Source organism: Phyllostomus discolor, chromosome 2 (genome assembly GCF_004126475.2).
Source record: "Phyllostomus discolor isolate MPI-MPIP mPhyDis1 chromosome 2, mPhyDis1.pri.v3, whole genome shotgun sequence".
Classification (NCBI taxonomy): Eukaryota; Metazoa; Chordata; class Mammalia; order Chiroptera; family Phyllostomidae; genus Phyllostomus; species Phyllostomus discolor.
The window spans coordinates 204011653-204039558 of NC_040904.2; the positions used below are offsets into that span (position 1 = coordinate 204011653).

The 27906-nt window shown below is 47.0% G+C and overlaps 1 protein-coding gene across 2 annotated transcripts in view; it reads left to right on the top strand.

Moving 5' to 3' along the window:
• The first annotated feature begins 7452 nt into the window (after positions 1 to 7452).
• The window catches only part of C2H12orf75 (chromosome 2 C12orf75 homolog), a 35477-nt gene continuing 15023 nt past the window's right edge, over positions 7453 to 27906 (top strand). Inside the window, exons 1-2 of one of the 2 annotated variants that reach the window (XM_036019518.1) lie at positions 7453 to 7713; positions 20243 to 20267. In XM_036019518.1, coding sequence (XP_035875411.1) covers positions 7668 to 7713; positions 20243 to 20267 — 71 coding nt within the window. In that variant the 5' untranslated portion in view covers positions 7453 to 7667. The remainder of the gene's footprint in view (positions 7714 to 20242; positions 20268 to 27906) is intronic. The other variant, XM_028531539.2, reaches the window with a different exon arrangement.

The window sequence follows — 27906 nt, forward strand, 5'->3', positions numbered from 1 at the left end:
CACACCCCTGGGCTCCTGCTTTGGCCCGAACACCAAGCCAGGTGCTGAGAGATGACGAGGAAGCCAAACCAGGCCCGATCTCTGCGTTAACGAACGGATAGACCAGGGGGAGAGACAGGTGTTATGCTAAGAACCTCGTAGAGACCTAGAGCTGCAGCCGTGACAACTAACTGGTTTGAGGACGGAGAGGCTGTGGAACAGGGAAATTGAACCTTGTCAGGGAGGGGAGACGAGGCTTCTCTGAAGAAGTAATACTTTGCGAAGTTTGACAGTCAAGCAGGAATTAATCAGGCAGAGGAGAGAAAAGAGTGCTCCAGGCACAGGGCAGCCAGTGCAAAGGCGTACTGGTGGGAAGGACCTGACTTGAACAAGATGCCAAAGAAGGGGAGGTGGGTGGAGGTCAGACCTAGCAAGCCAAGGTTAAGACTTTTGTCTTGATCAAAAGAGTAATGGGAAGCTATTGGAGATCCTCAGGAAGATGCGGGGGGTGGGAGCAGGTTGTGTGTGATCTGATCAGATTTACACCCTGAAAAGGCGCTCTTTAGTGCAGGGAGTGGAAAGGGAAGGGCAGCCGGCCTTGATGCCTGACCAAGCTCTCCTCTTTCCCTTCCTCCCTTAGTCAGTCCCTGCGGTCTGGATGGAGTGATAGGGGTGGAACAAGCCTGACCAATCAGGTCGCCCTGGCTCTGTTGGAACAATTGTCTGTCAGGAATTTAGCAGGAACTGCCAGAAAAGATGCATGAGCTTGCTCTTTGGCTTTGACCTGGAGCACCCAAGAGGAGCTGCTGTAGCCGTCTTGCCATCATGATATGGAGAGTCTGACGCCAGCGGGAGTCACCAGGTGGGACCCAAGGATGGGGCTGAGCTGAGAGATGGTGCGGGGCTGAGTCCTGATGACTTTAGGTATCGTGTGAAAGCACAGCCGGGGTTGTCCCGGCTTCTGTACATATCATTTCTGTGAGCCAATGTTTTCTTGTTTTGCTTCTGCCAAATCTAACCCAAGGGTGAGGGGGTTGATAGGCAACACGGGAGCCTGGGAGCACTCTCCATCTGGGCATGCCCATCTGCTGCATCAGGACAGTGGAGGACAGGAATTCCTGTTTCAGCTACTCCAGCTGAGCAGAGGGACACCAGAGTGGGGGGTGGGGGGACAGGGGGGAAATGGCTTTCGGCCTGGGAAGACATAATTTTGGATTCCTGGTAATCTCATAGTTAAAATAAGTTGTGTAAATTTATCCTTGTCTATACTAAAACATTACTGTGTAGGTGCTATTCTCTCTAGGTTTCCTAGTAAAGTTTCTCTTGGAAGCTCAGGTCTGCTCTTGGTTGACCTGAACAGGAAAGGGAGGGAACCGAGAACCAGAGAGGTCGGAATGCCCCGGAAGTGGTAGGGTGGAGGAGGGGGTGTGTGGCAGCCACTGAGGCTGAGCTTCCGCTCCAGGGAGTACGCCTGTGGCCAGGTGCCAGGAAAAAAAAAAAAAAAACGTGGCTATCCGTCTCTCCTACCCACGACGAGGCTCCCTGCTACGTACCTGCCAATGCTGCTTCCCCAGGCAGCCACCCTTGGAGTCTCAGCAAACTCTAGGTTTTTCGAACCAAAGCTGCCTCTAAGTCTGATGACTATTTGAGGCCCCGAAGTTGGCCCTTGCCGTCCTCCCAAAGGAGGAATGATATCCACAAGGGGAGATAAGTCAAGGACATGCTGCCACTCCAGTCTGTCTTTCAGGATGAAGGAGGCACACAGTATCATCGAGAGAGTCGGACAGGAAACGAGAAACTGTGGGTTCAAGTTCTCGCTCTGCTAACTAAAAAGCAGTGGTGGGCAAGACCTCTTCGCTCTCTTCCTCACTCTCAAGTGAGAGCCTTGGACTTGACATTCTTCCATCAGACACTACATTTGTTATAGTGGATAACTGCCTTTTTTTGAAAAGATTTATTTATTTAATTTTTAGAGAGGGGAAGGGAGGGAGAAAGAGAGAGAGAGAAACATCAGTGTGTGGTTGCTTCTCACATGGCCCCCATTGGGGACCTGGCCCACAACCCAGGCATGTGCCCTGACTAGGAATCGAACCTGCGACCCTTTGGTTCACAGCCCGCGCTCACTCCACTGAGCTACACCAGCCAGGGCGATAACTGCCTTTTTAAGTGACTCAGAAAGTGGACCCTCTCTCAAGGTTTGGGGAAATCACCTCCTGTTTAAGAGGACTCCCACCGCTTTCTCAACCAAAGAGGGGGCAGCATGTTTCTCTCACCGAGCCTACACAGCATCCGACCTTGGATCTTCCCTCCTCAGGTTTTGAATCTAGACAGAGTGCCATGTAGGTAAGTGAGGGTGGGGCTGGGCATGTGGCAGTGACAGTAGTGGGTAAGGGCAGGGCAGGTACAGTGGCACCAGTGGACAGGTGCAGTGCGTCAGGGCTGCATTGGTCCCCATGGCCCAGTCTCTCTTGCTTCTTGACTGCTTCCCAGGTTGGGTTCCTAACCTTCCTATTAGGTCTGTGAACCCACCGACAAAACCTACCCTTTAAGCTTTTCACGAGGGTTACGTGAGATGATCCATGCAACGTACTTAGCAATGTGCCTGACCCCTGTTTGACTAACAGCTCAAACATGTATTATTATTGCTTTCAAAAAGATGATGTAAGTTTTTCTGAAAAACCAGCCCTGGGATTAATAATGTCAGTTGGGCTTAAAAAATGTTTTTACAAAGATTTTCTTTCTCTTCCCCTCACCCTTCTCCATGAACACTCACACGCAAGTGCTCTCACTGCGCAGTCAGGAAATAGAGAGTGTGGGACCCCATCTCTGTGGTCAAGGAGCTGACGGTCCCCTCAGGAAGATATGAAATACATACAGTCAATATCATCTGTTTAGAAATGTCATTTATGGGCTGAATAAGTAGCATAACCCATAAGAACCATGCCTAAATATTAAATAAGGAGAATGACAAGGGAAGTCCCAATATATTTCAAATCACCACTTTCATAGTGATAATTCTCTCCAAGACAAATTAAAATCGATAGTAAGAATGTTAATACCTTTTTGAAAGAAATGCATTTGGAAACAAAAAAGTTCTCACTGATTCCTGGATTAATAGGTAATGGCAGTTATAAAGTATTTATAACTGAATGACAGTGAAAACACTAAATATCAAAACTTTGGGGAGCCAGCACAAGCAATATTTGGAAGAAAGAAAGATGTAAATGAGTTTGGTGTTTAACTCAAGAAGTTATTACAGAGTAAACTCAAAGAAATTAGAAAGAAGAAAATAATAAAGACGAGGACTGGAAATAAATGAACTGAAAACAAAACAAGAAAGATAGTCAAAAAAATTACCAGCGGGTTCAGCAAACTCGGATAAAATGGACAAATCTATCACAAGTCAAATCAAGAGATAAAGAAAAATAAACTCTCTGGGAGGGCAAAAGGGGACCTAGCCACAGCTATGAGATTAAAACCACCACAAGAAAATGCCGTGGCCAGCTTTATGCCAATGCATCTGAACACGTATCCGGTAGCAGATACGGGTTGCTGCTGTATTTGTGTTATGACAGGGTGTGAAAAGCTATGCTTTGATCTGACATGACAGGGCATGTTATGATAGCACAATCAACATCCCGGTGGCTTAAACACCACAAAAGTTTCTTCTTGCTCATGTTGCAGGACCAGTGTGGCTGTGGGTGGGGACCTGCCTGATGTAGTGACTTAGGAATCCAGGCTGATGGAGGATGCAACTCCTCCGCCTGTGCTTCTACGGTCCTTGCAGCTGGATGATCTGGCATTTGAGATCAGGAGCTCCTCCTTGTGCAGCAGGCTTGGAGACACGCTGCTCAGATCCCCGTTTAAGAGAGGACCTGCTACTAGCGGTGGAGTTGGCACAAAGCCCCCAGCTATGGGAACTTTCAGGATCTGCTGCTGTGTCCTGCTCCAGGTCAAGATCTCTCTGGGCAGCTGGCAGCCCAGTGTGGTTCCTAGGGCCTGGCCATCTCCCCACAACCTGGAGCTGCCCTTATCCTTACAGGCAATCTGCATTTGAAGTTCCCGTTGGCCTTGGCCAAGGCTTCCCCAGAGCTGCGCTGCAGCCAGAACTTCTTCCTGCCCAGTCCTCCTTATGTAACTGTCTTCTCATCTGCCCCATGGGTGTCAGATCTGCCATGCGGCCTGAAGGCTTTCCCAGCCTGCTTCTGATCTCTTTCCCCTGTACCTTTCAAGCATTACCCATAATAAATCTGTTGCATTCCTGACGCCTGACTCCCAGCAGACCAGAACTCACAGAGCCTCTAAGTCATATTTCACTTTTACTCATATTTCATTGGCCGAAGCTAGTCATATGTCCTTGCTCATCTTCAAGGGCGGGGGGTAGAAAGGCTAATCTAGAACACAACTAGATATTGGGGCACATTTGTGTATCTATTAAACTACTGAAATAGATATTAATTATTCCCATCCCTCTTTTTTGGGGGTGGGGGCAGCAAAGCCCCAGTTGTGTTCAGGTGTCTATCCTGTACTCCCTGTCCTGACTGAGGGGTAAAGTGTAACTTACCAGAGCCAGTTACAACCGTCCTATTTACCTTCTCAGTGGTTGGATCAGCAGGAGGAGTGTGACCCAATTCTGGCCAATGAGATGGGAGAGGGAGTGTCCTGGCTTTAAAAGGGGACAGGAAGGGCAAAAGGCCCCTTTCTGTTGCTGAGGTTGTGGCAGGTGGATGTGTGGATGGGTTACTCAGAGTTGAGGCCGTCACCTTGTCGCGTGTCAACGGGGAATCAAAGAAACACAAAAATGAAACTCAGGCTGGTAAACTTCTGTAGGGAGACTTTTATGGAAAAAAATCAAGAACCTTGAGACTTATTTAAGTCCATGTTCTCTTGCCTCCTGCTTTCTTCTTCTTATCAGACCAATTTCAGTCACACACCTCTCGCCTTCACACCACACCAGCTCTCGTTGGAAGAATGAGAACAACAGCAAGCGGTATGATTCAACGGGCGCAGAGAAAAAAAGCTAAAATTGACCAGTCAGGAAATGAGGCAGGCACTCATAATTTTCTTTTGAATCACTGTTTCTTGAAAACACCCAAAGGCAATCAACTGTTGTCTATAAAGTAAAACAAAGTCCTAAAAAGGAAAAAAGAAATACCGGATTACTCTTTCACTCTATAGCAGGGAGAGAGGCTGCCGCTCATGGGGCGCTTATTACATGCCCGTCACGTTACTAGGAGTTTATCGTATGCCGCCGGCTCGTCAAGTGACTTTGTGTTGCCCTTTTCTAAGGTGCTGACTCCTGACGAAGCCCACCCTGACCAGTGTGAGCTGGCCTACATCTCCATCTATCCCCCTCCATCGCCTGGTTAGCCCAGCCATCCTGACCCCTTTCTGTTTACGAAACACGAAACAGGCCCAGCACATTCCTGCTGCAGGGCTCTTGCGCTTGCCTCTGCCTCCACCCGAAATGCCCCTTCCTCGGTCTTCCCATCGGATTGGCTCCCGTCAGTCAGAACTCAGCTAAAACGCCCTGTTCTCCGAGAGCCCTTCCCCGACGATTCTGCCTAAAATAGCATCTCTCCCTCTATCCCAGTCACCTATTCACCTGACCTTGTTTTTTTTTCCCATTGAGCTTATAGTATCTGGAATTATCTCTTGTTTGACTTTGATCTGTCTGCTCCCATTAGATTTTGCTTCTGTGGCTGGTTCACTGCTGTATCTCAAGCATTTGGAAAAGCGGCTGGCACGAAGGAGAAGTTCGATAGTGTTTGTTGAAAAAATGGAGAGATAACACACACTCTCAACCTTATATAGCAGAGTACATGTGATTTGCAAGGGTCGACATCCTCCAGCCAAAGGCCACCAAGCATGCACTGGTAGTTGAACAAGCTGGGTTTACTCCTCATTGCAGTAAGAGACGATGCATGGTGTCAGGGACCACAATGTAGCTCAGTAATGGGGTGTTAGAAAGGAACTTGCAGGTTTGGGTTTGAGTCAGGTGATTTTGATTAAGGTTTAAAAACGCCCCCCCCCCTTTATGTCCCCCCTAGATTGGACATTGTCAGGAAGCAAGGGCAATTTGGCAATGGAATATTCTTAATGAATCTCATCTGTAAGGCAGGAAGGCTTGAATGAGGCTAAAGCTGTGACCGGTAAGCAAGTATTGCAGAGTTATTCATGTGAGCCAGGACTGGGCGGCATTTGGGGTTTCCATGGTTTGCCAGTGACTTTGTTCTTGTCACACTTAGACAAGATGACCGACTGGCCTTGTCTGATGCTGGTGTGTGTGCAACTGTGCTTAAAGGCAGAACATGAAGGCCTTGCTGGGTCAGGCCCAGTCCTGGATGTCAGGGTCTGTTTTTTCTTTCTCGTAAGTGTCCTAGGGCTGGAGTCCTGCGTTAGAAAGTGCAGATCGAGCCAGAGTACTTCTGGTGGCCAGCTGATAGCCCCCTATAGCAGCCCTCTGGAAACACCCCTGCTATATTCTAATTAATTGACTGGTCCCCACATACCTGTATCCCTGGGACTTAATTGTCACAAAAAACTTGGCACAGGCTAGGCTCTCTATAAATATTAGATGGATTTAAAATGGAGATTTAATTTCTGGCTTGAATTCATCTCACAAAACATTTACTGAGTCTGTACTATGAGCCAGGACATTATGATACATCAGCTAGCCCCTACCGTCAGGGATTAGTGCTCCCTTTTAATAGACTTAAGAAAAAGAATACCTGGCATTTATTTAGGGTCAGGCATGGTGTTAGGTCTTTACACGTGCGGCTGAGTTATTATTGCCATTGTACAGGTAGAAGAGCCCCTATGCTAATGGGTTAAGTGACGGGGCTGAGGTCCGGAGGGGCAGAGCAGGGATTTTAACTCGGACAATCTGACTCCGGTAGCACTTGCCCAACTATTAGGTTGAAGGACACCCTGCAAATTCACAGTTTGGTCATTGACTCTGAGGGGAGGTCCTGGACTCAGATTATCAAAATCGTGGCATTTATTTTAAAGTGGAATAAGTTAACATGACCAATGTGGGGAATGTTTATATTATTAGCCAGTGTGAACAGCGGGGCAGAGAGATGCATTAGCTTTCTGTTAAAGCAGAAATGAATTTCAGTTTAGCTTCAGATCTGAACATTATTTAGTCAATAACATCTATTGACCTCCCACAGTACGCAAAACAGGTGTTCCCTGCCATTTCCTCTGCTCCCCACATCCTGGAGGAGGAGGGAAAGGGGGGAAGAAAAAGAGAAGTCAAAGAGGTTGTGCAGGGTGAGCAGATGAGCATCCTGGGCTCCTATGACACAGCCCCGCGCCCGCGCGGGTCACACCTCTCAGCCTAGCCCTGGCCCCCAACCCTTTAAACTCCCGCCCCCTCTTAATGATTACCAATGCCTGGCCAGGGAGCCCGTAGGAGGCTGCGGATTGGCCGGCGCTGCGGTTGCCGAGGTGACGGGTGGGCCCGGTGGGTCCCGGAGCTGGGCGAGGGCTAGGGTGCTCTGTGGTTTCCGCCACGCCCTGGCCGGTGCGCGTGGGCGGCGGGAGGGGGCGGCCCCCGAGCGCCCCTCGCCACCGCCCGCGCCGCTCCGGCCTCCCGCTCGGGACGCACCACCCTCCGTCTCCGTCTCCGCCCCCAGGACCTGCGGCTGCTGGCTTCCAGCGCCGCTTCTCCAGCCGGCGGTGCGATGGGCTGCGGGAACTCTACCGCCACCAGCGCGGGCGCGAGCCGAGGTGAGCGCAGCAGGAAGCCGGGGGCGTGGGGACGGCGAGACTGGGGGTGCTGTGGGGAGTCAGCAGGGCGGGCCACCTCGGCTAGAGAGCCCAGGACAAAGGTAGCGGGAAGGAGGGGTGTAGAGAGCCGGGGAAGGAGAGCGTGCAGACCCCTGTACCGGCCCCCTTCTTCGGGACAGGAACAGATCGCCCGCTTTTGGAACCACCGAAAGCTGGGCATTTCCCCCGCGCGGGGGCGATCACGCACGGACGAGGAGAGCCTGCAGGGCGATCCTGCGGAGGGAGCGCGGGGAGGACTGGCGGCGGGGCTCCCCTGCGGTGGGTAGGCTGGGCGTTCTCCAGGGGGAGAGGGTTCCTAGTGACGGCCCGCGTCCGTGCCTCGCGCTCTCACACTCGTCCTGACACTCCTCCGCCCCCCGCCTTCGCCCAGGCCTCGCCCCCAGCCCCTCAGAACCCAGACGCTGCACCTTGGAAAAGTGTAGCATAGCAATTCAGGACTTTTTTGGTAGTGTTGCTGGGGGGATGCGAGTGGGGTTGAGAAGTGCAAGCAGGGCTCTAAAATTGCACCCCAGTGGGTCTTGACGCTGAAGGTAGCTGGGCTGCTTGTAGGATTTTTCTGAGAGGCTGCGGTGTAAAGGACGTTTGGATGTGTGACAGACGGAGTGATCTGTTCCTGTGGTTTTTTTTTTTTTATTAAAAAAAAAAAACATACTGAAACTTCTTTTTACACCACTTCGCATTGTCGTTGGCTGGCAGGTGCGGTGTTCTGGATTCCCCCGGTCACCCAGGCTTTGTATCCGGTGACTGATTCCAAAATTCAGTCCTTCTCTTTAACCCATTGCCTCCCAGATGTAAGAGTCTGGATCCATTTTGGGTGATATCTGCTGACCTATTTTAGTGCCCATGGGGATGAAGAACTTGTGTCTCCTCCAACGGAGAGTCAGTCAGATGCCACATCCTACCCCAAACAGCCAATGTAAACAGCGGTCTGGTGCTGCAGTATTTCCTAGGCGGGGCAGATGCCCCGTCAATGACTTGGTGACCTTGGGCCTGTCACTTCGCTTAGCCCAGACCTTGGTGGAAGATGCAGTTTAAGAGCCAAGCCTTGTTTGTTTGTTTATTTTAAAGTTTATTTTGATGTTCATGTCCTAGGAGCAGGCATGGAAATCTGCTCAGTCAATTGGCCGAGTTTCTTTTTTCTCTTTGGTTGTTCGGGACCACATGTATGCAATATTTTAAGAGAAGGTGCCCAGGTAATAATTTATTGAAAAGTTTATCTCTTACAGGTAACATTTATTATCCTGAATTAAATTCTTATTCTTGTGACATGCAGAGAGAGAGAGAGAGCCACCAGGGAACAAATCATTTCCATTCACGTAATAATGGCACGGGTTAGCTATCGCCTTATGCTAAGGAGGGCAAGAACAGGCTTCCCCACGGAGAGCGGCCAGAGAGCTCTGTATAGAAACATGGAACAATGCCAAGGCCACGTCCCCCACGCACCGCAAATTGCATTTCTTAATCCGACATGCCCTGTGGCCCTATGCGACCTACTGCATGTGCACCCCACCCCCAACTCTACAGAAGGTTAAGGACACATTAAAAATCCACATTAAAAAAAATCATAGGGAGAATTCATCACAGATTCTCTTTAAAGTGGAGCCAGTCTGGTTCATTTACACTTTTATTACTGAACTGCTTATCAGGTGTGGGGACGGAGAGGGAGGAGTCCCATTGCTTAGTCAGAATGATGATAAGGTAGCTCTAAAATGGGCATATAAAAAACAGGAAAATATGATTCTTGCCCCTGGCTGGCGTAGCTCAGTGGATTGAGCGCGGGCTTCGAACCAAAGTGTCGCAGGTTCGATTCCCAGTCAGGGTACATGCCTGGGTTGCAGGCCATGACCCCCAGCAACCGCACATTGATGTTTCTCTCTCTCTCTCTATCTCCCTCCCTTCCCTCTCTAAAAATAAATAAATAACATCTTGAAAAAACCAGGAAAATATGATTCTCCTTACACGTATTTGGCTGACCTTCCACATGCGCCGCCCCCTCCCAGGAGCACGTCCCTTATTCCACCCAGGGAGGTATAGTTAGGCCGGAAAAAACCGCTTACAGCTCAGTCTTCTTGATGAGTAGCCTTTTGTTTATGAAGGACAGCTCATGAGAGTGCACGTTGTTCTCTCCGCTAGCTTGTTCTTTACTAAAAATTACTTTGTGTTCAGAGGAGAGCAAGATAGTGAGTGCAGACCGTGAAGCACCAAGGAGCAGAAAACATCGTGAATAGGGAGTTGCTGCACCAGCTCTTGGAGGGAGCTGCCCTTGGCTTTGGGAAGTGTCATTCCCCAAACCTGTCCCTGCTGGTGGTGAGTCTAGCTGGCTCGCTTGGGGATTTGTTATCCCCCCCAAATTTCGTTGTTATTTCGAATTTTTTTTTGTTAGCTGGTGGTAGGACTTTAGTTTCAGAAAGGGAATGCATCAGATTGAGAGATGTCAGGTTAAAAAAAAGAAACCAGAGTGCAAAGGTACTTACATTTCTTTCAATTGTGAGCTTTGACATCAGTATCGACTATGCCGTTGACCGAGCTGCAAACTTGAGCACCAAACCCAAGCTCAATGAAACGCATTAAATAGATGCATTAAATAAATTGTCCCTGTGTTCCAGGTGCTCGCAATGTGCAACTTCTGAAATGTCCCAAGATCATACAATTCAATAGCTGCACTTATGCTTTTCAGCCAAAAAAAAAAAAAAAAGTGCAGAGAGGTGGTGGGAAGGATGCTGAGCTTCCGCCTGGAGAGTGGACTTGACTTTGGTACTGTGCTGGTTGCAGGACTGTGGCCACTCATGTCACTTAGCTGGAGTCCCAGGAGGAAAGCACTCTGTACTGTAATTATCACAGAGTAGGGGAATATTACCTTGTTGAAAGTGAAATGGCTTTCCCTGAATATTTTTTTCTGTAAGAACACGGCAAATCCACTTTCCAAGGAGGCATTAGCACGTTATTAATAAAGCTCCCGAACCTGAAATCTCCGTCAGGAGCCCTGTCTAACTCCCTAAGTAATTCGAGTCAAAGCAGATCATTGTTCCTCCCTTCCCCGAGCTATCTGGACCACTGCCTTCCGTGGCTTTGGTCTGGCGGAACTGGTTAATATGACACGTTGGTATTTAGTAGTGGACTTGAGTAAATTTGATTCTGAATGTCCACTCTGTGTCAAAGCTGAGATGCAGTAAAATGGCCAATGGCCAGAAGAAATCAGCCCCTGGATCGGCCAGGCCGTGGATCATTCAGGTGAGATTTCCTTAATGGGGGATCTCGAACTGTAAACATAAACACTCTCCCATCTATGTGCAGAACATGGTCCTCTTCTAGGAAGTTAGCGCAAGGGTCCAGGCGGCCAGCCATGGTGGCGGTGGAATGAAATCCAGCTTTCTTGCCCTTGAGAAGTGGATAGTCTAGGTAGGAAGATTAACCCTTTGAGGACAACTGCAAAGCCAATAGAACACACATGGGACCTCCATGTGGCCCGGAGATGGCGAATAATAGAGTTCAATCAGAGGAGGCTTCCGGGAGGAATTCGGCTATGAGTCTAGACCGGGTCATGGGAACCATTCAGATTATGCGAGAGCTCTCTCCGTTTTCATGTTTTAGTAAGATCACTCTCTCCATGGAGGGATGTGGTTTTTCCCTACCGAGAGCTAGAGTAGGAGGACTTCTTACGTTTTCCATTCCTTGAAGATTCAGTACATTCTTTTCCTGCATTAGGAGAGTCTAAACTAGAGAGAAACATCTGGATTAAATCGTCCATTTTTAAAGGGTTGTGTTTTCTATAAGGCAGGGAGCTTTCGCTCTCTCTGTGTTTTTCTCGGCCGTCAGATTTCTGTCCCTTTGTTTGTTTATCTTTGAACATACTCCCTAGCCAGGCGGCACACTGAGCAAGCCTGCATTCGAGATAATGGTTTATGACAGGTCAGTCATTCCCTCTTATGTAGCAGCAATACATATAGATTGCTAAGCGAGTCTAATGCAAACCAGAAAGTCCCTTGAAAGTTTGGATGGTTCCAGACATCTACAATGGCCTGTTTTAATGCTGGCTAAGGCTGTAGACATTCTCCGCTGCAGCGGAGTTATTTCAGAAGTACTCTGCTCGTGAGAGTTGGTCAGATCGGTTTGTTGTAGTTTTCCTCCCAGAGGTATGTAACTGGCAACCATCAACAGGGTTAACTTTGTGGGCAGTTTATTATCAGGATGTTTCTATCATGGTTCTTCTGCTATTTAGAGAACCGTCTGAGAAGGAGACGTTTAATAATTGTTTCACTTTATCAGTGTACCCAGGGAGTTAATGTCATTCTTTTGAGTCCACTTGTTTAGATTAGTTATCCTCCTCCCCAGTTAGACAGATCACTGCACGCTCTTTGGGTGCAGCTGTATAAGGTGGCCTTAATATGAATCTATAAATGCTCCGGTAGCATTGAAATGCCCCCACGGTGCTTAGCATTAGTGCGGGCTGAATAATGCTGGGCATACTACACAGCTTTGTTGGTTCCATCAAACAGCCCTGTTATCGTGGGCTACTGGGCTGGCTTCGTGAGGCCCTGGCCCCACCACCCTCCTTTCTATTCTTTCAACACACGGAATTCTCTGGTTTTCGCTCCGAAACATTTTCTGCTGGAGAGCTGATATTTATTGTCCCTTTTGTCCTCCTCCATCAAATGTTGGCTTTCTGAGACCCTCCTGCATCCTGTTCACCATTGTGCCCTCAGCCTCTAGACTGATATCCAAACTTGCAAAGGAATTTTTTAGCCCTCAAAAATCTTTGTTGAGTAAATAGGTATACTGGGGGAGGAAAAAGGTGATACAAAATTAAGTCCTAAATTGTGTCGAGGGCACTGTGACTGATACGGTAATTGAGAGAACCACAAAATAAAAGCTTGGGCAGTCTGGGAAGCCTGCCTGGAAGAAGCTGGACTTGATTTAGCTTTGAAGAATAGGTAAGAACTGGGTGAGCCGAAACAGGAGGGAGGGCACTTTCAGGGCCCTATGCAATCAGGGGGACAGAAATGGGCTTGGCCCCCATTTCAAGGCAGTGAGAAGTCGGCCGGGCCGGCATCTGTAGTTCATATTGGTCGCCCGGTGCTGGGGTGGAGGTGAGACTGGTTAGGATGGGGCGAGGAGGACAGGGAGGCTTCTGTCATTTTGTCATAGCAAATCCTGCTTTTGTCACTTATCAGTTGCATGCATGACCTTGAAATTCTTAACTTTTACAGTGTGATGTTTGTTTTGTGAAGCAGTCATATGAACGATGGTTACTGTTTCCCGATACTACACGTCGGGAGACAGAACGAGCAGAGGTTTCCTCGGGATGTGTCAGAGCAGTCACACCCTAAGTGCGAGAGGGCAGGAACAGGTCGCCCAAAAAGGGCATGAGGGACCCAGCTAACTTCAGGACCGCTCCATTCCCCAGGGACCAGAGCTTAGTAAAAACAGCTTAGCAAGATACCGAGGCTATTAAGCACACATTACAATCACATTTATGGTTTGGGACTGTGTAGTTCTTGCCCAAAGGTCTCCTGTTACCAAGCCCTGTGGGACACTTGGGAGGGGCAACTGGATGACCTGTCTTTTGGAGGGCTGGTTTAAACATGGCCGTGACCATGCCCGGGTACTTTCAGCTGCACCCCCCCCACTTCCATGATGGGGGAGTCATTCAAGCAACTGACTCAACGTTAACTGAGCTAATGTATGGAAAGGGCTTAGAACAGTGCTCTGTATAGTGTTAAGCACTCAACATGGCATTTATTATTCATATAGGGAAAGGCATCGATAGCTGGTGTGGCAGGAAAGAGCGGCACCTGGGGTGTCATGAATTAGAGCTGCCGTCTGGGATCGGTGAAGCGACGAGGGCCCGGAGGGGTGGCGGTGCTGATGTCAGAGACCCTTGGAAGACAGCCAGGCTGAGGGTGGACCTCACATCAGGGAGGAAGGAAGAGGGGGAAGCGAAAATGCACTCAAACCGTTGATACCTGGGTAACTGGAAGGAGCTGCCGCTCCCTCTAAAGGGGCGGCAGGGAGATGCAGGCGACCAGTGTACTCTTGGCTGTACCCCCTTTGAACGACGAGAGGTGGAAATATCTCACTCAGGCATCACCACTGGTCCCATGGAGTCAGGAAGTTCGGTGTTCCAACCCCCCAGAATGGACCTCACCACCACGTGACCTAAGGAAATTATTCAGTCCTGCCACGAGCCGCTTTTAGCTCAGTATAGACGTGGCCTGAATTGTCGCAGCTAAGTGTCAATGCGTTACCTTCGGTCTGTATCACGCGGCTGCTTGTACTTGCTAATTCTTTTATCCACCTAAGGGGCAGCCGCGCAGCCAGGAAGACCTGTAAGCAAAGAGAGTTTTCTGTAAGGGCTCCCAAGTTCATTAATATAATTTTATATTTCTGAGACACGTTGACCTGAATGTTCCCCCCCCCCCCCCCTCCGTTGTTGAGGAAATGACTTAGGAATCCGTGTCTTTTGTTGGCTTCCTGAAAAATAAACATTGCTTTGGGCGAGCTGAAGAGCTGTCGTTCTACTACTTGGGGCCAAATAGTCTGTGTGACATGGTTTTTGAACTGTTGTGGGTCAGAGGAGACCTAGCAAGCTGTCACAATTAAAGAGAATGTTGTTTATTTTTCTGTAGTCATGCTTCTACCGTTCTCAGAGGGGCTCTTTTGTAAAGCAAATAATGGGTAAAACATTCCTGCAGATTTTTATTATTTCCCATAAGAGCCGTAGTCATTTATGTTTCTGATCATTATGGTGGAAGAAGACTGATTTATAAATCTTTAGTGCTTTTTGGAAATTCTTTCTGTGTATAATTTTATTTTTTTGGTGTGTGTTTAAATGATTACCACGTAGTCTGAAGAAAGAAATATGATTTAATATGTAATTTAACAGTTCATTTACTTGTGTGAAGAATTCCAGTACCTTACATAAACTCTATAATAAAAGTGCATATAAAGTAGTGATGAAAAAGGCATTAATAGACTATTTTTTCAAATGCAAAAATGTACATGATCTTTCTTTAAAAAAGATGAATATTTTCTTCATATTAGAACTTGACATGGGCGAGGAACTCATAACAATAAGTATGTGAATCTGAAAAATACTAAAACCATACTGGGAAGTACGGCTCACTCTCCTTCACTTACCAGACTGATTTAAACTGAGAAGGGCCCTCTGTCATTTTTTAAAAAAACATTTTAGTTACTTATTTTTAGAGAGGGAAGGGAGGGAGGGAGGGAGAGAGAGAGAGAGAGAGAAACATCAATGTGCGGTTGCTGGGGGCCATGGCCTGCAACCCAGGTATGTGCCCTGACTGGGAATCGAACCTGCGACACTTTGGTTCGCAGCCCGTGCTCAATCCACTGAGCTACGCCAGCCAAGGGGACCACTGTCTTTAGGAACCAAGATTCAAACTGCTGAACCGATGTTGTATCTTGCAGCTGGCTTGCTTCATTATTCATGAGGAATAAAGTTTTGTCTGTTTTTGTGGAATCTATGACACGTGGTATAAAATTTAATTCTTCCCCCTCACCCCCATCTTAGCTTTGCTACATATTTCTTTTCCAAAGAGAATTTATGTTTTTGGAGGGGTGGTGGGGAGATGGGGATAAGAAGGTGTAGCAGTTGAGTGATAGCCTCTAAACAGTTAAGTCCATGCCCTAATCCTGGCATGTGTGAATGTTACCTTATGCGGCAAAAGGGCCTTTGAGATGTGATTAAGTGAGGAGGTCATCTCAGATGATCTGGATAGGCCTGAGACCCAATGATAAGTGTTCTTATAAGAAACTCTAGAGGAGACAGAGACACCAAGAGGAGAAGGTGGGTGAGGACGAGCAGAATGAAGGGACTTAAGCCGAGGAGTGCTCACGGCCACCAGTTGCTGAGAGGCACGCGTGGACTCTTCCCCGGAGCCACGGTGGGGAGCGTGCACCTCCTGACACCTTGACCTTGTACTTCCGGCCTCCAGAACTCCAGGAGCATAACCAACCACCCCCTGCTTTGTGGTGATTTGTTACAGCAACCGCAGGAAACGAATACAGCAGGTTTTTCCTGCGGTTGTTTGGAAATGGGACAAAGTTAGAAAGTAAGAAAATGTCATAAAAATGTCTATACCTGGAATGTCAGTAATTATTTGTTGACCTAAATCCAGCACGGTTCCATCTTGGAGTGATTCATACATCGCTTCAAGGTTGTTCAGAGCCCTATTTATTAGGATAGCAAATTGTTACAAGGCACGAAGAACATGTGATAGGTTTTTTCCCTCCTCATACCATCCAGTTCTCCCCTTCTCCTACACCAGCTGGTGGGCGTTCGGTGATTCAGCTCACATCTAATGCCGACTCCACGCAGCGCCAGTTGCCGCAGGTTCGAGGGCTCAGTGCCACACGATGCCCATACTTCAGACACGAGTTGCAAGTATTGGGCCCCAGGGTTACTTACGTGCAGTTTGGTGGGGGGTTTCCCCATTCCCTCCCTCAGATTGCATAATTCGTTAGGAAGGCTCACTGAGTTTAGATATTGTACTTCCCAGCTTAAACTCGCCGGTTTACTGTCGAGGGCATAAGCAAGCGCCCCTGTGGAGAGGGACAGAGGGGGAGGCCTGGGAGGGCCCTGAGCGCAGGGGTCTCTGTGCCCGTGCAGTCGGGATGCGCCACCCACCCTACTGACTGGCACGTGGATGTGTTTGCCAACTCAGAAGCAATCTGACCCTCATTGTTTGGTGTTTTCTCTCGAAGTTTTATTAGGTAGGCACAGCTAGTGAAATCAATGGCCGCTGGTGATTAATTCAAGCTTCAGGCCCTCTCTCTTCCCTCCAGGGCTCAGAGTGGGGCTGCCGGTGCTGAGCTTCTAATCAACTGTTGGCTCTTCTGATGGGCGGCCCCCCCATCCCGAAGCTCTGTGTGGTTTGGCCCAGCGTGCCCACATCAGGGGGGAAAAGGCTCCCATCACCCTTATCGTTCAGGAAATTCCAAGAGTTTTAAAAGCTCTGAGCCAGGAATGGGGGATACAGACCAAGTATCTTTGTCTGATCTCACAATATCAGATTAAATTCTTCGCATGTTCGCATACATTGGGTTTGCTGTGCATGTTCAAGTAACCGAGACTTGGAGACTCGTGAATAAAAGATTAAAATCTTTCGAAGTGTGTAAAGTAAACATTGTACACAATCACGGTGAAGTGAAGTGATTTCCTGAGCAACCGAGAATGTTTCCTGCTGGTTAAAGAAACGTTTCCTCCCTTTCAGAAGGAAATGTTCTTCCTTACAGACCCTCACTATTGGCAATTACTTTCTGTCACTGTAACTGCATGTGACATGTTTATGAAAGCAAACCTCCCCCTCTTCTGTTTTTAGGAAGATACTCAAAATTATGATGATCACTGATACAGTTGGAAAATAGTCATTAACTCTTTGGACCCACAAAAATTCTAAAGAGTCTGTATGTTTTGGGGTGCTCTTATTCCACAAGAATCATTGATACCTTTTTGCATCTCTGTCTCTTCTAAGGTTAACACATCAAGGCTTGTTTAAAAAGTAAAGAGTCAGCCCTGCCTGGCGTAGCTCAGTGGATTGAGTGCGGGCTGAGAACCAAAGTGTCGCAGGTTCGATTCCCAGTCAGGGTACATGCCTGGGTTGCAGGCCATGACCCCCAGCAACCACACATTGATGTTTCTCTGTCTCTCTCTCCCTCCCTTCCCTCTCTAAAAGTAAATAAATAAAATCTTTTTAAAAAAAGTAGAGTCGTTTGGGCAGGAATGAGGCAGTGCTAACAGGGACGGTGGCTCTGTCCCTGGGGCCTGGAAAGAAGGAGGCACGCCCCTGCAAATGTTTCCTTGATGGGACACAAGTCACGTGGACCATAAACCCGATTTAATGCCAATGGGATTTTGCCACTATCTGAGTAGTTCTAATCAGAGTATTTTTTTTGCATAAATTAGAGACCTCCATCTGGTTAATTATGTTCAATATTTAGGTGAAGTGTGATTAAAATGTTACAGTGAGGGTAATGATATGTTTTCTGCTATTTATAATACTTTTATGATTTTACACTTTTGCTGAACAAAGATATTTCACATTTATATTCCTGGATATTCTGAGAGTCTCTCCAAGGGTTTCCAACAAAATGCAATTTTTTTTTAACACTTTGTTCCTGCCCTGGCTGGTGTGGCTCAGTGGACTAAGTGCTGGCCTGTGAACCAAAGGCTTGCTGGCTTGATTCCCAGTCAGGGCACATGCCTCGGTTGCGGGCAAGATCCCCAGTAGGGGGCACACTAAAGGCAACCACACATTGGGGTTTCTCTCCCTCTTTTTTCCCTCCCTTCTCCTCTCTCTAAAAATAAAGAAATAAAATCTTTAAAAAGATTTATTCTGAGAAGTTGCATGTTAGAGAGTCATGTTCTGCCTGCCCTTGTAAACTTATCAGTACCATGTTACCTTGCTTCAGAGACGCACACTCGTCCCTTTAAAAAAACAGAGCACACATTACGATCACATGTATGCACTTGATGTAGTGTTTCTGACTTCTTTGCTCTCCGTGCCATTATTGAGTAGGTGGTGACATAAATTAAGGGACATTTGAGAACAAAGAAATGACCTCTGACTTCCTTTTGGGAGGTCACACCCACTGGGACGTGTGATGGTGAACCGAACTTGGAAGAGGCCCACAGGTGCCCAGAGCCTGGTTCAGTCTGGGCGAGCCGGGTGGCAGGTCGCTGGTGGCTGATGAGAATAAGTAGTGATTAGACAACATGGTGCCATTTGGAAAGTAATTTCACACGCATTATTGTGCTGTGTTCTCAGCGTCTCTATCGGCCCCGCGTTAGGAACCGAAGCCCAGAGATCGATGGGCTGTTTGACAAATGCTGGGGCCAGGCCTTGCAGGAGGCCTGCTGCCTTCCGCTTCCATGGTGTTCTTTTCCTGCCGCCGTCCCTGGGATGGGGTGGGGTGGCTCCGTCCCCTCTGCTGTCCGGGGGGTTGTGCTGGGTGGCCCTTCACTGCTGAGTGGACTCACGGTCCACATGGCGACCTCTGCGTTCTTTTCCCTGTAAGACCTCACGGAATCGAAGTTTCGGGTACGCCTGGTTCTCCCTCCCCAACCTCAGACATTCCCTGTCCTTTTCCATGAAAATAAAAATGAGAAAATCAGGCTATTATTTTCATTCTAGGCTGCCTTCCAGCTTCTCATACTCTTTTTGACTTTGAAATAAAATGTTCATTTTCACGGGTTTTTGGGTGGCTCTAATCCTTTGTTGTTTTCTGTCAAGACACTCCACTGTTGGTAGTGTTTCTTACATGAAGTTTTTTTCTTTTTAAGTTTTAGGATTTTTTTTGTTTGTTTTTTATCATTTCAGATTCCAAAGCAGTTTTTATTTCTGTAATTGAGTTGATAGTTGTGGCACAGACATAGTACTCTTCTCTGAAGAAAGGAACTAAGGTTGTTACAAAACTGAGGTTTGGTCAAAGCCTGAAAAGTCTTTGTTTGAGACATAGCCTTGGTTATCCTAATGCTCTGCTTTGAATCCACACCGTAACCTGAGTTAGTATCGCTGGGCCCTCGACAGCAGCTTTCCCTGCAGACGTGCTTGCTTGCTCTGCAGCAACGCTCCCTTTATTTTCACGTTTCTGTAACTTGCCCAGGAGTATTTTCATTTCCATTTCGTAGATATGGAAATTGAGATATCAAGTTCAATGTGACTGTTAATCATAACTGAGCTATTTTTATGGCCAGACTTGGTGCTGTGTTTATATGCATGTTTATTTTTTTAAATCTTCACAACCTTTGAGAAAGGCACTCTTACTACCCTCATTTGGCACACGAGGGAAGGGAGGTCTGACGAGGGTCGTAGGGCCCTTGAGGCCGCAGAATGTGGTTCTGTGTCGCTAGACAGGGGCGCTGGGAGAAGTGCGGGGCTCGGACTGTGCTGTGGGCGGAGAACCTGTGCTGAGCCGTGGGAGTGGGCTCCACGCGACCGGCTGGGAAGCAGAAATGAGAGGCTTCGGCAGGAAACAGGGGCACCCTCATAGGTGTAGTAACTCCCGGTGGAGCTGGGCTGTTGTCCTGGACACTTCCTAGTCCCCTTAGGACGTCACCTCCTTTTTGTCTGGTGGCCTTGCTTTACTCTGCGGAGTGAGGTTTACAGTGATGCCACCCAGCTTAGAAGGGGCGTGGCTTGGAAAAGAAGATGTTTCTCCAGTCTTCATCTGTCAGATGGGGAGATTGGGTTCCGTGGTCTGTAAAACCCCTTCAGACCCAACACCTGGTAATATGGAGGAATTGTCAAAAACGGGTGGAACAAATTAGAAATTTAAGATTTGACTTTTATGATTGTCTTTTTGCCCTCCTCTTTGAAATAATCTTTTAAAACACCATTTCCTCAAGTTGCCTCATGTAGATTATTATTTTAATTGGGTAGCGGGCGTATAATTTTCGTAGTCATACTCTCACACTAATACAAACCTGTCTTGTTTTCTTTCCTAGGCTCTGCAGGAGCAGCTAAAGATGGGTAAGTACTTACTGTTATGATTTGCTAAGCTCCTCCTGAGGAAGGCACTGTTTTGCATGGTTATGGCCTTCAGATATGTGTAGTTCTGGCCGAAAAGGCACGGAATACTTTCTGTGCTGTGTACACATGAAGGTTATCATTCAGTTTGTGACTAAAGTACTATTCAAAGAATATGATTATTTGTGACTTTCCATTTTAGCTTTTTAGCCTCCCGAGGCCTTTAATGTGGAACTTGAAGAAAGGGACATGTCCGTGTTTCCCTCCCAACTTTAGTAGAGACTCCTGCTGGTTAAAAGCAAGTGGCGACAGGAGACTTAAGCACGTGGCCCCATGATAGTTCAGTGTCTCAGAGTCAGCCGTGGGCAGCGGCCAGGGCCGAGCACTGACCGAGCGCACAGGGAATCGGTTTGAAGTTGATAACTTAGGTGCACGAGTGGACGTGCGTGACCACTGGGCACAGCCAGCCAACACAGAGTCGATCTGGAGACCCCAGGACACTGCATGAAAGTGCTGCTGTGTCTGAGAGGTTTCTGTGACTGGGGAACCCCGTCGGGACCTCCATCCACCCCTCCTCTGCATCCCTACTTCCCACCCGAGTGGAGCGAGGACTTTGCACAGTTCCCTGTTTCAGAGTGTTTGTGGTTACTTCACGGAAGGGGGGGATCAACCCCGGCCCCACTCACCCCACACTAGTTCGATGTCAGGACTGATGGTGCCCCCCCACCACACACACACACCTAGAGGGTGTGAACAGGCTTATTACTCACACGATGAGGCTCTTCGGGGAAGGCAGGAATGGCATCAGCCTGGTCCATCCAGCTTGCGTGAAGGAGGGGTGCCTGGCTTTGGTTTTCACTGGGACAGGGCGTAGGGCGGGGTGTGCACGGGCAGAGGCTGGCCTGGTTTGCTCGCCCCCGCCTGCACACAGGAAACCGTGCCTGGCTTTCTCACCAGCCTGCACCAACTCGGGGCAGAAGGGGGATGATGGCACTTGAAATCTGTCTGTGGTCAAACACCCAAAACGTATTTTTTAATTATCAGGAAGAATTAAGAGAAGGTAAGGATGGGGTTGTACAGTTTTTGGGAGTTAATGCGCATTTTATATAGGATTTTAGGTACAAAGGAAGCAGTACAGATCGCTCAGTTTGTTAGGAAAACATTTGGCCACGGTGAGTTCGGCACCTGCACCTCTTTCCTGTCACTCAGTGTCCCGGTCTGTCCCTTCCCTTTTTACACGTCGTGGCCAGACTGATTTCTTCAGACACTCTCCTGCCCTCTCAGGACCTCTGCGTAAAAGCTTTCAATTGTTTTTCATTGCCCTCTGGATTGCACCCGGAATCCTTTGGGAGTAGAAGGCTGTTTGTGTTTTAGCCTGAAGCTCACCGACGCCTCATGAGGCAGAAGGAGACGCTGCAGCCCGGGGTGGAGCAAGGCCCATGACAGAGGGGTGAGCAGACGGTCCCCTCTGTGAGGTCGCCCTCGGGGGCGCACACGGACCTCACGCCTCCTGTCTGGGTTCCTAGTGTTTTGCTCTTCCCCTGCCTTGGAATGACATTTTCCCCAACGTTCTATGTAAAAATTCTATTTTTCAGGGCTTACATTGTATTCTTTGGGAAAAGAATTTGATATAATCAACTGGGTATAATGTCTCTTTCTCTTCTGAACTTTGATAGCAATTTGGACCACTCTTATTGGGCCTCATCCCATTGGGCCTTTATTGGAGTTATTTATCTTCTCTTCTTGTCCCCGTGGAAACTGAGGGACCTGAGGGAAGTGGAGTGTCTTGCCCGCCTCCACTGCAGTTTTTTGTGTTGTGCTTTGAATCTAGTGCTTAGTGAATGTGTATTGAATGAATTCCATCAGTTCTTTTCAAGCAGAGATTGACTTCATGACTTTTTCTTTCCTTTAGATCATGAAAATTTCTAATGAAATTTATCGATGCCTTGTGAACATTGGGTCAGCAAAATTAACTAGTCCAGGATGTGAGATGTCATTGAACTACTTTTTAAAATCCTGAAATCTCCAGATTTAATTTTTCTGTGGGTCTATAGATAGCTCATTGTATGTCCTGTAATTAAAACGATATAATTTTATTGAGTAAATGACCCTTTTAAAAATAAATGTAGTACATTTAATTGGAAAAAGTACAAGAATATTATGGTATTGCTTTTCTGTGCATAAGTTATACTCAAACCTGTTGTTTTTAAATTTGTTTTTGTTTTTGTTTTTTGTTTTTTTTAAAGATTTTAAAAAAGATTTTACTTATTTATTTTTAGAGAGGGAAGGGAGGGAGAAAGAGACAGAGAGGGGGAAACATTAATGTGCGGTTGCTGGGGGCCGTGGCCTGCAACCCAGACATGTGCCCTGACTGGGAATCGAACCTGCTACACTTTGGTTCGAAGCCCACTGAGCTGCGCCAGCCAGGGCAAACCTGTTGTTTTTTTAAAGCTGAAGCTATAGATTTACACATAAATAGGACTGTAACATTAGGTGATGCTGTGAATGAACAAGGACCTGAGAAATTAAGACAAGTTAAACCTCTTATTTCAAAGATTTAAACATTTTTTTTTTGAATCTAAAGAAACTGACCCCAAACCAAAGGGAGTAGCCGCAATCATGCCGCGGGCACGGAGAGCGGAGAGCTTCAGGCGGGACCACCCCCAGGCTCCACAGACCGCAGGGGGTCTTCTTCGGGAGAACCATGGTTATTTGCAGAACTCAGAAATACTACACTTTCTCCCTTAATATATAAGCAAAACTCAGTGCTTTAGGGAGGCCTGCAATTTCTATTTTATCCGTCTTTTCCTATTTATTCATAGGCAAGAAGCCAGGATGTAATAACAAATAAGACATTTCTTCCCTTAAGTAGGTCAGTGTCTCCTGGGGACTGGAGTACACTGTGATAAGTGCTAATTACTAAAATGATAAGAATTAAATGCCAGTCTGGGTCTTCAAGGGGGAGCAGGAGCTCCTGCGGGAAGGGGGAGGAGGACCACCTGGGCCCAGGAGAGAGCCCGCAGAGAGGCGCTGGGTGCAGGGCGGCCAGGACGGCCCGTGTGTTTCCACGGAGACCAAGGATGTGGCCGATGGGCTGTGGCTGGCTTGGGCGGGGCCCTGGGTGCCAGGAATGGTACTTGGGTTTGTATGCATTCAAGATCCTCCAGACATCTTAAGGCAGGGGAATTGAGTAATTTTGTTTGAGCTTTGGGGTGATAAATATGAGGGAGCGGTGGAGGCAGAGAGGAGTGATGGGGGTGAGGCCACATGGGGGTCAGACCGTGGACAGGACAGTCACCACAGGAAGAGGAGACAGAGTCAGGGTCCACTTGGAAATAGAATTGGTAAGGTGGTCCAACGACTGGATGGGGAAGGAAAGGGGAGAAAATCTGAGGATAATGCTGCAGATTCCAACTTGCGTCAAGGGACGGGGTGGCTGATGATCCATAGAGGTTAGGTGGGCTAAAGGGAGACGATAAGCCGTAGGATGTGGCGTGGTGGCCACACTGGCCACCGTGGGGACTGTAGTTGCAGGTGAGTGGTGTGAGTCAAAGGGGGCAGGAGCAAGGAGCCTGGAAGTGGGCGTGGTCTTCCATTCAGTGTCTGGCAGTAAAGGATGGGAAAATGTTGGTTGCTGAAAGAGGAAGCATAAGATTTCTCTTTTAAAAGGAATACCAGAAAGATTTGGAAAGTGCAGAAAAGTATTTTTTTTATAAAAGAGAAAAAATCAGCCATTATCCTACCATCGGAGACAATCATCATTAATAGTTAACACTATTTCATTTTTTTCTTACTGCTTCTGCCTGGCTGGTGTATGTGCGATGTCATGTATTGAAGTCTGTTACTCTTTCATTTAATTTTTGCATGGAGGAGATGTGGTTGTACTTACAGGATAAAGGGTAGAAGCCGGTAGCATCAGAAAGGCCGAGGATGGCTTGGGGAGGGGGTTATCTATGGCAAGGGAGAGAATAATGGATGGAAATAGATACTAGGACAAGTGACAAGGATTAAACATGTAGAAGATTAACTTTAGAAACCAGAGATAAGGAAGAATGCATGGGTGAATGTAGAAATTTAATTACCTTAAGAGAGACTCACATGCATATCGGGGAGTGAACCTTTCTTCTTTCTCTCCCTCTGTCTCTTCAAAATTGAATCACCGTGCAGTGACAGGCAGAAGAAATACAAGTGGATTCAATGTGATGACATTCGGCTGTTTTCAAAAGCCTGCAGAAATCAACCATGCTTTAAAAAAAAAATTCAGTGAATGATCTTAGCTATTTGGCACAAATAGGTTGCGATGGGATATTTTTGGTTGGAAATGGCAGAAGCCCAGCTGAAACTGGCTTAAACCAACAAACAAAAAGGAATTTATTGGCACATGACACAGGAAAGCTCCAGGAGCTTGGCCTTGGTCGCAGCTGGGTCCAGGTGATCAAATGACAGGAAGAAGCTCTTGTATCTCTGCCTTCCTGTTTTTGGCTCCACTCTTAGGCAGCTTTCCACCATATGGTGATGGAGATGCCAGTTTATATCTTATCAGCTTAATAGTTTCTGTGGGAAAAGTGCTTCTCTTTCCCTGTGGTTTGATTACAAGTCCTAGGGCTGGGCTGTTCCTGGCCAGGACCTGGAGTCAGTCATATGTCTCTCTCTGAATTAGTCAGTGAGCCAGAGGAATGTGAGCCTCTCATTGGTCAGGCCTTGGTCACGTGACCACTGCCGGAGCCAATCGGTGCCATTAACTCCACATGACTCTATGGCCAGAAAGTGGGAGAGTGGCGGTTCCTACACCAAAGAAAAATTGGGATGCTATTACTAGCGAGGGGTGCAATTATATCTAGCAGGCAGAAACAAAGCATGTTCTCTATGGAGGTCAATTTTCATGTTATATTTTGAAAAAAAAATCTCAACTTAAAACTTTAAGCAACACTTGTAAGAATATTATAAATGTGTTTCAAATAAGAAACAGTATTGAACAAATTGACTCAAATTTAATATTTGCCATTAAAAATAAAACACCATAGTTACTCAGTGTAAGCAAGATAATTCAGATACTTCTTTCACTTGAAACTTGGGACATTTCATTGAGATTCCATTCTTGGACTTCTGGTCAAGATGGAGGCGTAGGTAGACACACTTCACCTCCTTGTGCAACCACAAGCAGGAATTACAACTAAATCTCAAAACAAGTAACTGTTAGAAAATTGAACTGTATGGAAGTCCAACAACCAAGGGTTTAAAGAAGCCAGATTCATTCACATTGGTGGGAGGGGTGGAGATGTGGAGATGGGGAGGAGAGGTGAGGAGATATGGTATGGTGTGGAGAGGTAGTGGTTGCAGAATGGGTACGGACAGTCCCACATTCACGTGTGGTAGATAAAAATCAGGAGGGCCACCTTGGGAGCAAGCAATCCCAGCCCCGGGCCAGACTGCACAGCCCAGGATTCCAGGGCCAGGAAGATAAGTCCCTATAACTTCTGGCTGTAAAAATCAGTGGGGCCTGGGGCAGTGGAAGAAACTGACAGATCTTTAGAAAACTTCACTTAAAGGGCCTGGGTGGTCTTAAAAGCCACACACTCTCGGATTCACCAACAGAGCAACAGCTGGAGGAGGCCAGTCACATACAGGGAGTGAGTGAAGTGACTGGAAATGGGGTGAGTGCTGGGCAAACCCCCAGAAGCCAGGCAGCAGCACAGTCCCCTCTCCAAGCCCTCCCCCCACACAGAGCCACAAAGTGGTGAAGCGGGTTGCCCCATCCTGGTGATTACCTAAGGCTCTGCCCCACACAGTTTATAGATGACTTTTATAGGGAGTCAAAACAGTTCTACCTAATACACAGAAACAACCATAAGGAGGCTGCCAAATTGAGGGGACAAAGAAATACGGTCCAAATGAAAGAACAGGACAAAACCCCAGAGAAAGAACTAAGTGAAATGGAGAGAGCCAGCCTATCAGATGCAGAGTTCAAAACACTGGTGATCAGGATGCTCAAAGAACTCATTGAACTCAAAGAACACAAAGGAAGAAATGAAGGGTACACTAAGTGAAATAAAGAAAACTCTATAGGGAGCCATCAGTGAAGGGAAGGAAGCTGGGGTTCAAATCAATGATTTGGAACATAAGGAAGAAATAAGCACTCAACCAGAACAGAAAGAAAAAAACAAGAATTAAAAAACCGAGGAGAGAATAAGAAGACTCTGGGACATTTCCAAAAGTGCCAACATCTGAATCATAGGGATGCCAGAAGGAGAAGAGGAAGAGCAAGAAACTGAAAACTTATTTGAAAAAAACAATGAAAGAAAACTTCCCTAATTTGGTGAAGACATACAAGTCCAGGAAGCACAGAGAATCTCAAACAAGTTGGGCCCAAAGAGGACCACACCAAGACATATCATAACTAAAATGCCAAAGGTATAAAAGATAAGGAGAGAATCTTAAAAGCAGCAAGAGAAAAGCAGAGAGTTACCTACAAAGGAGTGCCCATAAGACTATCAGCTGACTTCTCAAAAGAAACTTTTCTGGCAAGAAGGGACTGGCAAGAAGTATTCAAAGTGATGAAAAGCAAGGACCTACAACCGAGATAACTCTATCCAGCAAAGCTATCATTTAGAATTGAAGAACAGATAAAGTGCTTCCCAGACAAGGTAAAGCTAAGGAGTTCATCAGCACCAACCCATTATTACATGAAATGTTAAAGGGACTTATTTAAGAAAAAGAAGGTCAAAGCTATGGACATTAAAAAGACAACAAATTCACAACTATTAGCAACTCAATTTAAAAAACAAAAAAACAAAAAGAATCTAAGCAAACAACTGGAACAGGGACAGAATCAATCATAGACAAGAAGATCATTTGGAGGGTTATCAGCTCTGAGGGAGAAGCGGGGAGAATGGGAGAAAAGGTGCAGGAATTACAAAGCATAATTGGTAGGTACAAAATAGACAGGAGAATGGTAAGAATACTACAGGAATGGAGAAGCCAAAGAACTCATATGCATGACCCATGGACAGGAACTGAGGGGGGATCAATGGAGGAAACGAGGGTACCAGGCAGAAGGGGACAAAGGGGGAAAAAGTGGGACAACTGTAATAGCATAATCAATAAAGTATACTAAAAATAAAAGAAGAAGATCCTATCATCGACAAAACAATTTTATTGTTAATGGAAGGTGTCCACTATAGAGAAAATTGTCTTGGAATGAGTTAACATAAAGTATGTTGAAGCGCCATCTTTTTAAAAAATGAAATTCTCAATCTCTAATCCTGAGTTCCCTTGGAATCCTTTATTTTTTATTTTATTTTTTTTTACATAGACTCATCTTGTTTTATGTTTTATTATATTTTATTCATTATGCTATTACGGTTGTCCTGATTTTGTCCCCTTTGCCTCTCTCCACCCAGCACCCCCCACTCCCTCAGGCAACGCCCCCACCCTTGTTCATGTCCATGGGTCATGTGGATAAGTTCTTTGGCTGCGCCATTTCCTCTACTGTTCTTTATTAATTTCCATGTCTAAACCACTTGTGTCAGTTGAGCCCTCTCTGTTCCTTGTTCCAAACCTGAGGGCATCTGATGGACTCACTTCTCCTCTATGAAGCAGCAGGCAGGGTGTGGAGGATGGGGTGGGGGTGGCATTGAAAAAG